The 14054-nt window shown below is 46.5% G+C and overlaps 1 protein-coding gene across 8 annotated transcripts in view; it reads right to left on the minus strand.

The window, feature by feature from the left end:
* Nucleotides 1–14054, minus strand: part of LOC129854993 (pleckstrin homology domain-containing family A member 7-like) — a 166773-nt gene that overhangs the window by 44719 nt on the left and 108000 nt on the right. For all 8 annotated transcript variants that reach the window (XM_055922218.1, XM_055922217.1, XM_055922216.1 and 5 more), the window contains 4 exons: nt 13710–13806; nt 3705–3809; nt 2550–2622; nt 903–1003 (listed from right to left, as the gene is read on the minus strand). In XM_055922218.1, coding sequence (XP_055778193.1) covers nt 903–1003; nt 2550–2622; nt 3705–3809; nt 13710–13806 — 376 coding nt within the window. The remainder of the gene's footprint in view (nt 1–902; nt 1004–2549; nt 2623–3704; nt 3810–13709; nt 13807–14054) is intronic.

Here is a 14054-nt window from a genome sequence, read left to right on the forward strand (position 1 = left end):
GGGTCTGGGTCGGGAGGAAACATTGACTCAACATTGAATCAATGCCAACAGCCAGAGGGGCAGGAGAGACTGGGGGACATTACTAGGAGACACTGGCCTATATTATACGTGCCGTCTGGCACACAGTCAAGAGACTGAAACCTAAACCCCCACATTGACTCAGCATGACAAAAGAGGCAAGGCTGTATGTAGTGTGGAAAGAAAACGGCACAGAACCACACTGGCTTCCTGTGGGAATGAAACCACTAGCAGAGAATATTAGACAAATGTGCTTAATCTAGAACCAGATATACAGCTAGAAGCTCAGCCTCTGTCACCGATATAACTCTGTGTCATAGCGGGTAGGATGTCCTAAAATGTACACCGTGTTCTAGGTCTGTAGAGAAAACCTATGGTTGGAGTCAAGGCTTTGTGGAGAAAATAGCTTTCTTTTGTGGGAGTATTTTTTAAATAAATGTAGTGTCTTCATTTAATAGACAAGCATATTACAAAGTGATCAATATAGAAAATCATCAATAGCCAATGGGTTGGGAGGATGGATGCAATTAAATATCTGATTGGAATATTATCCAGGAAACAGGATATTATCAATCCTTGATTGAGAGAATTCTTCTTGTGAGCATAGTGACCTCACGGTGATGCACTGCCTCTAAGCCAGCGGTTGGTCAAATAGCAGTCAATATGAAGCAGAGAACCAATCGTATTCAGTCCATTTGTGTCAGTCCACAAAATGCTAGTGTTAAGTAAATGCAAAAAAGTTGGCTGTATTTTTAACAGTAGGCATAAATATTAACCTGTGAAACATACAACATAAAGCCATAGAACATTTAATTAGATATAAAAGAAAGAAAAAAATCATATAAAGATTGCCTAAAAGTGTTGAGGTAAACTCTGGGTCGTACCTTGAAGGCGTACTTGCGGATGATGTGGTCTTCAGGCTCCACGGCTGAGATGACATAGCTGGGCAGAGGAATACTACCCAGGACTGACTCCTCCCTGCTGTCTGTTAGCAGAGAGAGGGAGAGAAAGAGGTGGGCGATAGAGAGAGATGAAGGGCAGAGAAATGTCACTTACGGCCCACTAATAACATTTCCCTCCTCCACCACTATAGTCCCCCCCCCCCCCACATGGCAGAAAACCCAGTCAATCATCCCTGTCCCTTTCATAGCACTCCTCCATACCACCAAACCACTAAATCTCTCTCTGACCATCCAGTTGGCATGGCCCGTTCATACCACTAAATATCTCTCTGCCCATCCAGTTGGCATGGCCCGTTCATACCACTAAATATCTCTGCCCATCCAGTTGGCATGGCCGGTTCATACCACTAAATATCTCTCTGCCCATCCAGTTGGCATGGCCGGTTCATACCACTAAATATCTCTCTGCCCATCCAGTTGTCATGGCCGGTTCATACCACTAAATATCTCTCTGCCCATCCAGTTGGCATGGCCGGTTCATACCACTAAATCTCTCTCTGCCCATCCAGTTGGCATGGCCGGTTCATACCACTAAATATCTCTCTGCCCATCCAGTTGGCATGGCCGGTTCATACCACTAAATATCTCTCTGCCCATCCAGTTGGCATGGCCGGTTCATACCACTAAATATCTCTCTGCCCATCCAGTTGGCATGGCCCGTTCATACCACTAAATATCTCTCTGCCCATCCAGTTGGCATGGCCGGTTCATACCACTAAATATCTCTCTGCCCATCCAGTTGGCATGGCCCGTTCATACCACTAAATATCTCTCTGCCCATCCAGTTGGCATGGCCCGTTCATACCACTAAATATCTCTCTGCCCATCCAGTTGGCATGGCCGGTTCATACCACTAATTATCTCTCTGCCCATCCAGTTGGCATGGCCGGTTCATACCACTAAATATCTCTCTGCCCTTCCAGTTGGCATGGCCGGTTCATACCACTAAATCTCTGTGTGCGCGCGCGTTGCTGGATTAAAGAGTAATTGGTTAAAAATACATTCAAGGAGCTATGGAGGAGACATTCCCCATATGGGGCCTCCGGCCAGCTCTTTTATCTGCCCGTTACACAAATACACTGCAGAGGCTTTGCAGACCAGACCTGTCTGGGACAATGAGGATAGATTACATCCTAGCACGACACCAGGGGAGTGACACAACATCCTCACGTTTAACCCACCACGTGTGTGAGTGTGAGTGAGTGAGTGAGTGAGTGAGTGAGTGAGTGACTGAGTGAGTGAGTGACTGAGTGAGAGAGAGAGACAGAGACAGAGACAGAGAGACAGAGAGAGAATGGCGAGCAAGATATGGAGAGTATGGAGAGCAAGATTAATGAAGAAGGAGAGAGACAGTAAAGAACAAATAAACAGATGGAGCTGATGGTGACTGAAAGAGATGAGATGGGAGTGAGAGTGAGATGGGAGTGGGATGAAGATGGAGGGAGAGAGAGGGAGAGTCAAAGTGAGAGAAAGATTGAGACAGACCCCACTGAGCCCCAGGACAGCAACACATTTAGACCCAACCAAATCATGAGAACAGAAACTAGAGCACGCACACAATCGTCTCACCTTTGTAGTAGAACAGGCAGTAGTCAGCCAACACAAACCACTTCCTCTTCCAAAGCCTCATCCCAGAGCTGTCCTGAAAAAAGAAAAAGAAAGAGAGTTTATTGGCCTGCTACGTCTGCCATTGCTGTTTTTTGTTTTTTTGGTACACTTTTTCAAACTCTCCCAGCCAGGGGAATGAGGGAAGCAGATGGAAGAGAAAACCCACTTTAAAACAGCTCTGGTCAAAAGTAGTGCACCACATAGGGAATAGGGTGCTATTTGGGAGGAAGACGGAGTGAGAATAGTCTACAAATAGACTTGTACAATGCGATCCATACACCCAGCTAAGGCTGCACGATATGGGCAACAAAAAAAATCTAACTGCAATTTTATCACCAAATATTGCGATAATAATCAAAACACTTGGGTGACTGGAATCATAGAAATAGAATGATTTATATTAAGAAGCGAAGTTGAAAGTAGTTCTTGTTTGTAGCAATCTGTTGACTGCATTTTATCTAACAGAACAGCATGCAAACGTACAACCTTAGTGGCAAACAGAGAAGGAAGAGGAACTGTACTGCTTGAGTGACAGGGGGCAGAGCTTGGTGTGTGTGGGAAGAAGCCATAAGAGGAGAGAGGGAGAATCTCTTGCGATATGGATAGTCAATATTGAAATTTCAATGTGCATTCAATTAATTGTGCAGCCCTACACCCAGATATCAGTTTATCCAATCTCTGTTGTCTTACAAACACCCATCAACTAATGAGCTCTATCCTATATCTCCCACTATCAGCCAATCAGTGTTGTCCTACGAACAACTATCAACCAATGAGCTCTATCCTGTGAGTCTATGTTTCTCAACAAATGTTTTGCACCACTTTGTGTCAACCAATGAGCTTTGTTACCTGTCTATCACCTTCACTGGCTTGATTACCTTGTATACATGTCCCACTATCAGCCAATCAGAATTGTCCTTCAGACACCTATCAACCAATGAGCTCTATTCTGCTTGTGTCAAGCAATCCAACGCATGCCCATGTGATGTGTCCATGACCCCTGTTGCCATGGCAGCCTATGATAGACAGCAACAAGTAAGTGTGTGTGTGTGTGTGTGTGTGTGTGTGTATGTACGTGTGTACAAGGGTATATGTGTACATGTGTGTGTTTCTCACCTGTTTGTAGAGCCATCCTCTCACCACCACTGGGACGTTGGGGTTCCTCTTGATGGACTGCTCTCGCTTCCCAAAATGTAGCACCCTCCCACTGGACCTGGAGCCCTACAGGACACACACATCCATAGTGGTTGGTTATCTCACCCTCCCACTGGACCTGGAGCCCTACAGGACACACACATCCATAGTGGTTGGTTATCTGGACCTGGAGCCCTACAGGACACACACATCCATAGTGGTTGGTTATCTGGACCTGGAGCCCTACAGGACACACACATCCATAGTGGTTGGTTATCTGGACCTGGAGCCCTACAGGACACACACATCCATAGTGGTTGGTTATCTGGACATGGAGCCCTACAGGACACACACATCCATAGTGGTTGGTTATCTGGACCTGGAGCCCTACAGGACACACACATCCATAGTGGTTGGTTATCTGGACCTGGAGCCCTACAGGACACACACATCCATAGTGGTTGGTTATCTGGACCTGGAGCCCTACAGGACACACACATCCATAGTGGTTGGTTATCTGGACCTGGAGCCCTACAGGACACACACATCCATAGTGGTTGGTTATCTGGACCTGGAGCCCTACAGGACACACACATCCATAGTGGTTGGTTATCTGGACCTGGAGCCCTACAGGACACACACATCCATAGTGGTTGGTTATCTGGACCTGGAGCCCTACAGGACACACACATCCATAGTGGTTGGTTATCTGGACCTGGAGCCCTACAGGACACACACATCCATAGTGGTTGGTTATCTGGACCTGGAGCCCTACAGGACACACACATCCATAGTGGTTGGTTATCTGGACCTGGAGCCCTACAGGACACACACATCCATAGTGGTTGGTTATCTGGACCTGGAGCCCTACAGGACACACACATCCATAGTGGTTGGTTATCTGGACCTGGAGCCCTACAGGACACACACATCCATAGTGGTTGGTTATCTGGACCTGGAGCCCTACAGGACACACACATCCATAGTGGTTGGTTATCTGGACCTGGAGCCCTACAGGACACACACATCCATAGTGGTTGGTTATCTGGACCTGGAGCCCTACAGGACACACACATCCATAGTGGTTGGTTATCTGGACCTGGAGCCCTACAGGACACACACATCCATAGTGGTTGGTTATCTGGACCTGGAGTCCTACAGGACACACACATCCATAGTGGTTGGTTATCTGGACCTGGAGCACATCCAAGTGATTTTAATTTAGGAAATCTGTTCCCAAGTATTCCCACGCATAATAGAGACATGATTGTATACAAATGTTAGCAAGGTTTGAAATTATTATGTTTTAGTCAAATATTAGATATGTTTGGGCTTCTTGCGGTCAATTTGAAGTCTACAATTTATTTGCAATTATGTTCTGGTCCCTCGACCATCCGCTCAAGAAAAAAAATAGTCCAGTGGCTAAATCTAGTTGATGATCCTTGGTCTACAGCAATAATGAACATAGTTACAGCTGAACATGTTAGATCTAGCTGTCAATTTGACAGCTTTTGATGGCTGACTGGAGGCTCTCTCGGTATGTGTGTGTGTGTGTGTGTGCGCGTGTGATTCTGTCCACAGGTGAGGATCGATCTAACAGCCATTAGTGAGACACAGTTGCGCGGTAAGGGCCATGAACCAATCACACGCACGCACAGACACACACACCGCATCGCCTGGACACGGTAGACACTACCAACCAACAGACCCAACGTATTCATGGAGACAATACCTGCACGCAGGCCTGTACACACTCACATTCTCCTACACACAAGCTCACACACGCACCAGCCGTAAGTTATACATACAACACAGACAGACAGCAAGTCACATAATTAAAGTTCTTACAATTAAGTCCGATACTGTCCAAAGTATTAATATGATGCTCTATTATCTCACTGGGTCCACATGTATCATCTCTCTGGGTCCAACTGTATCATCTCTCTGGGTCCACCTGTATCATCTCTCTGGGTCCACCTGTATCATCTCTCCAGGGTCCACCTGTATCATCTCTCCAGGGTCCACCTGTATCATCTCTCTGGGTCCATCTGTATCATCTCTCTGGGTCCATCTGTATCATCTCTCTGGGTCCACCTGTATCATCTCTCTGGGTCCAACTGTATCATCTCTCTGGGTTCAACTGTATCATCTCTCTGGGTCCAACTGTATCATCTCTCTGGGTCCACATGTATCATCTCTCTGGGTCCACCTGTATCATCTCTCTGGGTCCACCTGTATCATCTCTCTGGGTCCACCTGTATCATCTCTCTGGGTTCAACTGTATCATCTCTCTGGGTCCACATGTATCATCTCTCTGGGTCCACCTGTATCATCTCTCTGGGTCCACCTGTATCATCTCTCTGGGTCCACCTGTATCATCTCTCTGGGTCCACCTGTATCATCTCTCTGGGTCCACCTGTATCATCTCTCTGGGTCCACCTGTATCATCTCTCTGGGTCCAACTGTATCATCTCTCTGGGTCCACATGTATCATCTCTCTGGGTCCACATGTATCATCTCTCTGGGTCCAACTGTATCATCTCTCTGGGTCCAACTGTATCATCTCTCTGGGTCCAACTGTATCATCTCTCTGGGTTCAACTGTATCATCTCTCTGGGTCAACCTGTATCATCTCTCTGGGTCAACCTGTATCATCTCTAGGGGTCCACCTGTTTATGGGGTGGACATGATTTACCTCTGTGGAGCCTACTGCCCAGTGCTGTAATGAAAGGCAACTAAAGGACTCTTAGACCATGAGAAACAAGATTCTCTGGTCTGATGAAACCAAGATTGAACTCTTTGGCCTGAATGCCAAGCATCACGTCTGGAGAAAACCTGGCACTATCCCTATGATGAAGCATGGTGGTGGCAGCATCATGCTGTGGGGATGTTTTTCAGTGCCCGGGACTGGGAGACTAGTCAGGATCGAGGGAAAGATGAACGGAGCAAAGTACAGAGAGATCCTTGATGAAAACCTGCTCCAGAGCGCTCAGGACCTCAGACTGGGGTGTATGTTCACCTTCCAACAGGACAACAACCCTAAGCACACAGCCAAGACAACGCAGGAGTGGCTTCGGGATAAGTCTCTGAATGTCCGTCCGGCCAAACCCTCCCCTAACCCGGACGACGCTGGGCCAATTGTGCGCCGCCTCATGTGTCTCCTGGTCACGGCCTGGGATCAAACCCGGGTCTGTAGTGACACCTCAAGCACTGCGATGCAGTGCCTTAGACCGCTGCGCCACTCAGGAGGCCGTAAGCAATTAAATGTAACGAGTAATATGTAATGTATGGCTATGAGGTCCCTGATGATCTTCTTGGCCTTCCTGTGACACCAGGTGCTATAGATGTCCTGGAGGACAGGCAGCGTGCCCCCGGTAAAGCTTTGGGAAGACCGCACCAACCTCTGGAGAGCCCTGCGGTTGCAGATGGTGCAGTTGCCTATACAGCGCTGTTGCGCCTTCTTCACCACACTGTGGATGGACCATTTCAGATTGTCAGTGATGTGTACGCTGAGGAACTTGAAGCTTTTCACCGTCACTGCAGCCCCGTCGATGTGGATGGGGGCGTGCTCCCTTGGTCTCCTGGAGTCCACGTTGAGGGAGAGGTTATTTTCCTGGCATCACTCCAACAGAGCCCTCAACTCGTCGTTGTTGGTAATCAGGCCTACCACTGTTGTGTCGTCTTCAAACTTGATGATTGTGTTGGGAGGCCTGCGTGGACACGCAGTCATGGGTGAACAGGGAGTACAGGAGGGGGCTGAGTACGTACCCTTGTTGGGTCCCGTGTTGAGGATCAGCATAGTGGAGGTGTAGTTGCCTACCTTAAAGTAACTAATCCCAACACTGCCTCCCACACACACACACACACCATCACTCCCATCATCTCTGTTCCAAACCGGAGTGGGGCGTTACAGCAAAGGGGTTTGGTTTAACTGGCGGGGTGTGGCGGCTGCGTGTGCTTTAGCGCCGTTGTCGGTAGCTCAGGGACGCTGGCACTACAGCTCTACAGCTGGTGGGAAGGAAAACAGTGGCTAATTATAAAATGTAAATAACTGTGGCTGACCAAGCATGTTAGGTAGACACTACATGGCAGAAGCACTGTCACAACAGACTCCCTTGTCTACGTGGTTTGTTGTAGTATATTTTCAGGACAAGTAAAATATGGATTGCAATTAGTGTCATCAAACATTTTATTTGAATTTGTTGGCACTAACATCACTCCATACAACAGGGTCTCTGATGTAAGATTCTGCTTTTGTCAGTGAAAGGCTATACAGTACACAAGATACATGCTCTACAGTACCCAGGCTACATGCTATACAGTACACAAGCTACATGCTATACAGTACACAAGCTACGTGCTATACACTACACAAGCTACGTGCTATACAGTACACAAGCTACGTGCTACACAGTACACAAGCTACGTGCTATACACTACACAAGCTACATAATATACAGTACACAAGCTACATGCTATACAGTACACAAGCTACGTGCTATACAGTACACAAGCTACGTGCTATACAGTATACATGCTCTTGATTCTATCATCCTGTTTCAGTATGTATTTGTCTGCTATTTACTGTGTGGTGACAATACTTTGAAGAGTTTGACAGGAATAGCATGACTCATGCCTCAGTAAACTGACACAGATGTTTAGTGCTGATGTTTGTCAGTAAAGCAAAGGATACTGTTTGATCCCTTATGGGCACAGGCAGGGGGGGAGGGAATGGGGAGGATCACCTGCTCTGTGTCCCCAAATGGCACCCTATTCCCTACACAATGGGCTCTGGTCAAAAGTAGTGCCCTATATAGGGAATAGGGTGCCATTTAGGACACAACCCCGAGTTTACAGTGGTGAAAGGGTGTGGTGTCCCATGGTTACTGATCAGTTACAGTGAGATGGATTCCCTGTCGTACGACGGTGTGTCACCGTCAATCACTGTCGGGCCACCTGTTGATGGGGCGGATGTGATTTACCTCTTTGGAGCTGTGCGTGTCTGTCTGTGTGTGTGTGTGTGTGTGTGTGTGTGTGTGTGTGTGTGTGTGTGTGTGTGTGTGTGTGTGTGTGTGTGTGTGTGTGTGTGTGTGTGTGTGTGTGTGTGTGTGTGTGTGTGTGTGTGTGTGTGTGTGTGTGTGTGTGTGTGTGTGTGTGTGCGTGCATGTGAGTGAGTGAGTGAGAAAGAAGCACTGTGTGTGAGTGTGTGTGCTCTCCTGTTCTCTGCTAAAGAGAGGGAGATATGGAGAGAAGGAAACAGAGTGAGGAATGGAAGAGAGCTCATATCATGCTGATGATACTGCCGTTTCAATAGCACCTGGCTTTAAACAATAGCCTGTTCACTATCACCTGGCTTTGAGCAGTAGCCTGTTCACTATCACCTGGCTTTGAGCAGTAGCCTGTTCACTATCACCTGGCTTTAAACAATAGCCTGTTCACTATCACCTGGCTTTAAACAATAGCCTGTTCACTATCACCTGGCTTTAAACAATAGCCTGTTCACTAGCACCTGGCTTTGAGCAGTAGCCTGTTCACCATCACCTGGCTTTAAACAATAGCCTGTTCACTATCACCTGGCTTTAAACAATAGCCTGTTCACTAGCACCTGGCTTTGAGCAGTAGCCTGTTCACTATCACCTGGCTTTAAACAATAGCCTGTTCACTATCACCTGGCTTTAAACAATAGCCTGCTCACCATCACCTGGCTTTAAACAATAGCCTGTTCACTATCACCTGGCTTTGAGCAGTAGCCTGCTCACCATCACCTGGCTTTAAGCAGTAGCCTGTTCACCATCACCTGGCTTTGAGCAGTAGCCTGTTCACCATCACCTGGCTTTAAACAATAGCCTGTTCACTATCACCTGGCTTTAAACAATAGCCTGTTCACTAGCACCTGGCTTTGAGCAGTAGCCTGTTCACTATCACCTGGCTTTAAACAATAGCCTGTTCACTATCACCTGGCTTTAAACAATAGCCTGCTCACCATCACCTGGCTTTAAACAATAGCCTGTTCACTATCACCTGGCTTTGAGCAGTAGCCTGCTCACCATCACCTGGCTTTAAGCAGTAGCCTGTTCACCATCACCTGGCTTTAAGCAGTAGCCTGTTCACCATCACCTGCCTTTGAGCAGTAGCCTGTTCACCATCACCTGCCTTTGAGCAGTAGCCTGTTCACTATCACCTGCCTTTGAGCAGTAGCCTGTTCACTATCACCTGCCTTTGAGCAGGAGCCTGTTCACTATCACCTAGCTTTAAACAATAGCCTGTTCACTATCACCTGGCTTTGAGCAGTAGCCTGTTCACTATCACCTGGCTTTGAGCAGTAGCCTGTTCACTATCACCTGCCTTTGAGCAGTAGCCTGTTCACTATCACATGGCTTTGAGCAGTAGCCTGTTCACCATCACCTGGCTTTGAGCAGTAGCCTGCTCACTATCACCTGGCTTTGAGCAGTAGCCTGTTCACTATCACCTGGCTTTGAGCAGTAGCCTGTTCACTATCACCTGGCTTTGAGCAGTAGCCTGTTCACTATCACCTGGCTTTGAGCAGTAGCCTTAAAGGGATATGGAGAAGTCAGAGCAGCCACTTAGAGTAGGGGGGAGGGGGTGTTCTGTCGTTGTCACAGTAGAGCCTGGAGAGAAGACCCTGAGCTTGTTATGTTGAGATACAGACGCAAGCACACACACACACACATGCACTTGACACACACACACCTTGCCTGTCACACTCAGCCCCACATGCACCATTCCATTAGACATGTGCAGTCCAAGTGTAACTATGTTAGATCCACACATCTGACTTTCCCCCTCCAGAGTCTGCAGCTTTAATTAAATAAGCCCCGTACAGGCAGACAGAACCCCCCCCCCCCCCCCCCCGCTCTCCACTCCCACCCCCTGTTCTCACCACTGTCTGGTAGCTTTTAATGGGGGCTTGGTGGGTGTGAGAGATCAGCCCCCCCCCCCCCCCCTAGCCATTCATCATCCCCTAATGTCAGTCAGTGAAAATTACTTTTCCCTCTCTTTTGACCAGAGCTGCTCAAAAGTAGTGCCACACATGCGGGAATCATCCGTTCACCTACTCTGCACCTCACAAAGACACGGCGGTTGAAACCAAAAATCTCAAATTTGGACTCATCAGAGCAAAAGCACAGATTTCTATCGGTCTAATGTTTGTTTATTTGTGTTTCTTGGCCCAAGCAAGTCTCTTCTTATTATTGGTGTCCTTTAGTAGTGGTTTCTTTGCAGCAATTCGACCATGAAGGCCTGATTCACGCAGTCTCCTCTGAACTGTTGATGTTGAGAGGAGTCTGTTACTTGAACTCTGTGAAGCATTTATTTGGGCTGCAATTTCTGAGGCTGGTAACTCTAATGTACTCATCCTCTGCAACAGAGGTAACTCTGGGTATTCCTTTCCTGTGGCGGTCCTCATGAGAGCAAGTTTCATCATAGCGCTTGATGGTTGCGACTGCACTTGAAGAAACGTTAAAAGTTTTTTAACATTTTCTGTATTGACTGACCTTCATGTCTTAAAGTAATAATGGACTGTCATTTCTTTTTATTATCTATGCATAGTCACTTTAACTCTACCTACATGTACATATTACCTCAATTACCTCGACTAACAAGTTCCCCCGCACATTGACTCTGTACCGGTACCCCCTGTATATAGCCTCGCTATTGTAATTTTACTGCTGCTGTTTAATTATTTGTTACTTTTATTTTACATTTTTTACTCATCTATTTTTTACTTAACACTTTTTCTTAAAACTTCTTAAAGCATTGTTGGTTAAGGGCTTGTAAGTAAGCATTTCACTGTAAGGTGTACCTGTTGAGCTGTTTTTTCCATAATATGGACTTGGTCTTTTACCAAATAGGGCCATCTTCTGTACCCCTACCTTGTCACAACACAACTGATTGGCTCAAACTTTTAACAAGGCACACCTGTTATTTGAAACGCATTCCAGGTGACTACCCATGATTGAGCTGGTTGAGAGAATGCCAAGAGTGTGCAAAGCTGTCATCAAGGCAAAGGGTGGCTACTTTGAAAAATCTCAAATATAAAATATATTTTGATTTCTGTAACACTTTTTTGGTTACTAAATGATTCCATGTGTGTTATTTCATAGTTTTGATGTCTTCACTATTACTCTACAATGTAGAAAATAGTGAAAATAAAGAAAAACTCTTGAACGAGTAGGTGTGTCCAAACTTTTGACTGGTACTGTATAGAAGTACCAGTACTGGTACTGTATAGAAGTAGCCTGTTTCAGGTTTTCTACCCCACCTGTACACGGAACTAAACACTTTACTAACAGGTTTGTAACTTGAGGGGTATATTCCATTTACACTGAACAAAAATATAAACGTATCATGATTTTCTTTTTTTTTTAATGATTTTACTGAGTTACAGTTCCTTATAAGGAAATCAGTCAATTGAAATAAATTCATTAGGCCCCAATCTATGGATTTCACAGCCAGGAATACAGATATGCATTTTTTGGTCACAGATATATAACAAATTTAAAAAGAAGGTAGGGTCGTGGATCAGAAAACCAGTCAGTATCTGGTTTGACCACCATTTGCCTCGTGCAGCGCGACACATCTCCTTCACATAGAGTTGATCGGGATGTTGATTGTGGCCTGTGGAAAACACTGTCGTACACGTTGATCCTGGAGAGTATGCAGGCCATGGAAGAACTGGGACATTTTCAGCTTCCAGGAATTGTGTACAGATCCTTGCGACATGGGGCCGTGCATTATCATGCTGAAACATGAGGTGATGGCGGTGGATGAGTGGCACGACAATGGTCCTCAGCATCTCGTCACGGTATCTCTGTGCATTCAAATTGCCATCGATAAAATGCAATTATGTTCGTTTTCCGTAGCTTATGCCTGCCCATACCATAACACCACCGCCACCATGGGGCACTCTTTTCACAAACCGCTCACCCACATGATGCCATACACGCTACGCTGTCTGCCATCTGCACGGTACAGTTGAAACCGGGATTCATCTGTTAAGAGCGCACTTCTCCAGCATGCCAGTGGCCATCGAAGGTGAGCATTGCCCACTGAAGTTGGTTACGACGCCGAACTGCAGTCAGGTCAAGACCCCGGTGAAGATGACGAGCACACAGATGAGTATCCCTGAGACGTTTTTCTGACAGTTTGTGCAGAAATTAGGTTGTGCAAACCCACAGTTTCATCAGCTGGGTGGCTGGTCTCAGATGATCCCGCAGGTTAAGAAGCCGGATGTGGAGTCCTGGGCTGGCCGGTTGGACGAACTGCCAAATTCTATAAAACAACGTTGGAGTGTGTGTCTTCTCTTACAGAAGAGAAATTAAAATTACATTCTCTGGCAACAGATCTGGTGGACATTCAAGCAGTCCGCATGCCAATTGCACACTCCCTCAAAACTTGAGACATCAGTGGCATTGTGTTGTGTGACAAAACTGCACATTTTAGAGTGGCTTTTTATTGTCACCAGCACAAGGTGCACCTGTGTAATGAGCATGCTGTTTAATCAGCTTCTTGATATGCCACACCTGTCAGGTGGCTGGATTATTTTAGCAAAGGAGAATTGCTCACTGACAGGGATGTAAACAAATTTGTGCATTTCAGAGAAATTAGATTTTTGTGCGTATGGAACATTTCTTGGATCTTTTATTTCAGCTCATGAAACATGGAACCAACACTTTACATGTTGCGTTTATATTTTTGTTCAATGTAGTTTTCACCCAGCACAGAAAGTGAAACAGATATGAGGGCAGGTAGCCTTGTGGTTAAGAATGTTGGGCTAGTAACTGAAAGGTCGCTGGTTCGAATCCCCAAGCAGACTAGGAAAAATCTATCGATGTGTCCTTGAGCAAGGCACAACCTTAATAGCTCTGGATAAGATGTCAAATGTTGTTCAAAAAGATAATGCAATTCACAACGTGTCAAATTGCAGAGGGCTGGGAGAAAATAAATGGATAAAGTTTTGGGACTGACCTTTGACCCCGAAGCGGTGTCCACAGTGGAAGCCTCGCTGATGGTGCTGGAAAGCCGCAAGTCGGCCTGCTGGGGGTTGGACATACGGCCACCTGGCCTGGTGAGAAAGAGACAGAAAGCAGCACAGGGTCACACAGAGCGTCATTGAGAGGATGCAACTCTACACACGGCTCTGTAGACCACACCCTGGAGGGCAAGGACAGACTGCTGTTGTTTGGAGATCAGCCCCTTTGTCTGGACTTCCAAAGGAACTTCTCTCTTTCAAGCCTCAGGGATGTATTAATGCTCTGGGATCCTCACACGTACTCTGAGACCCTTTGTTAATACAGGCCCAGGTTAGCAGTG

This window comes from Salvelinus fontinalis, chromosome 5 (assembly GCF_029448725.1).
Source record: "Salvelinus fontinalis isolate EN_2023a chromosome 5, ASM2944872v1, whole genome shotgun sequence".
NCBI lineage: Eukaryota > Metazoa > Chordata > Actinopteri > Salmoniformes > Salmonidae > Salvelinus > Salvelinus fontinalis.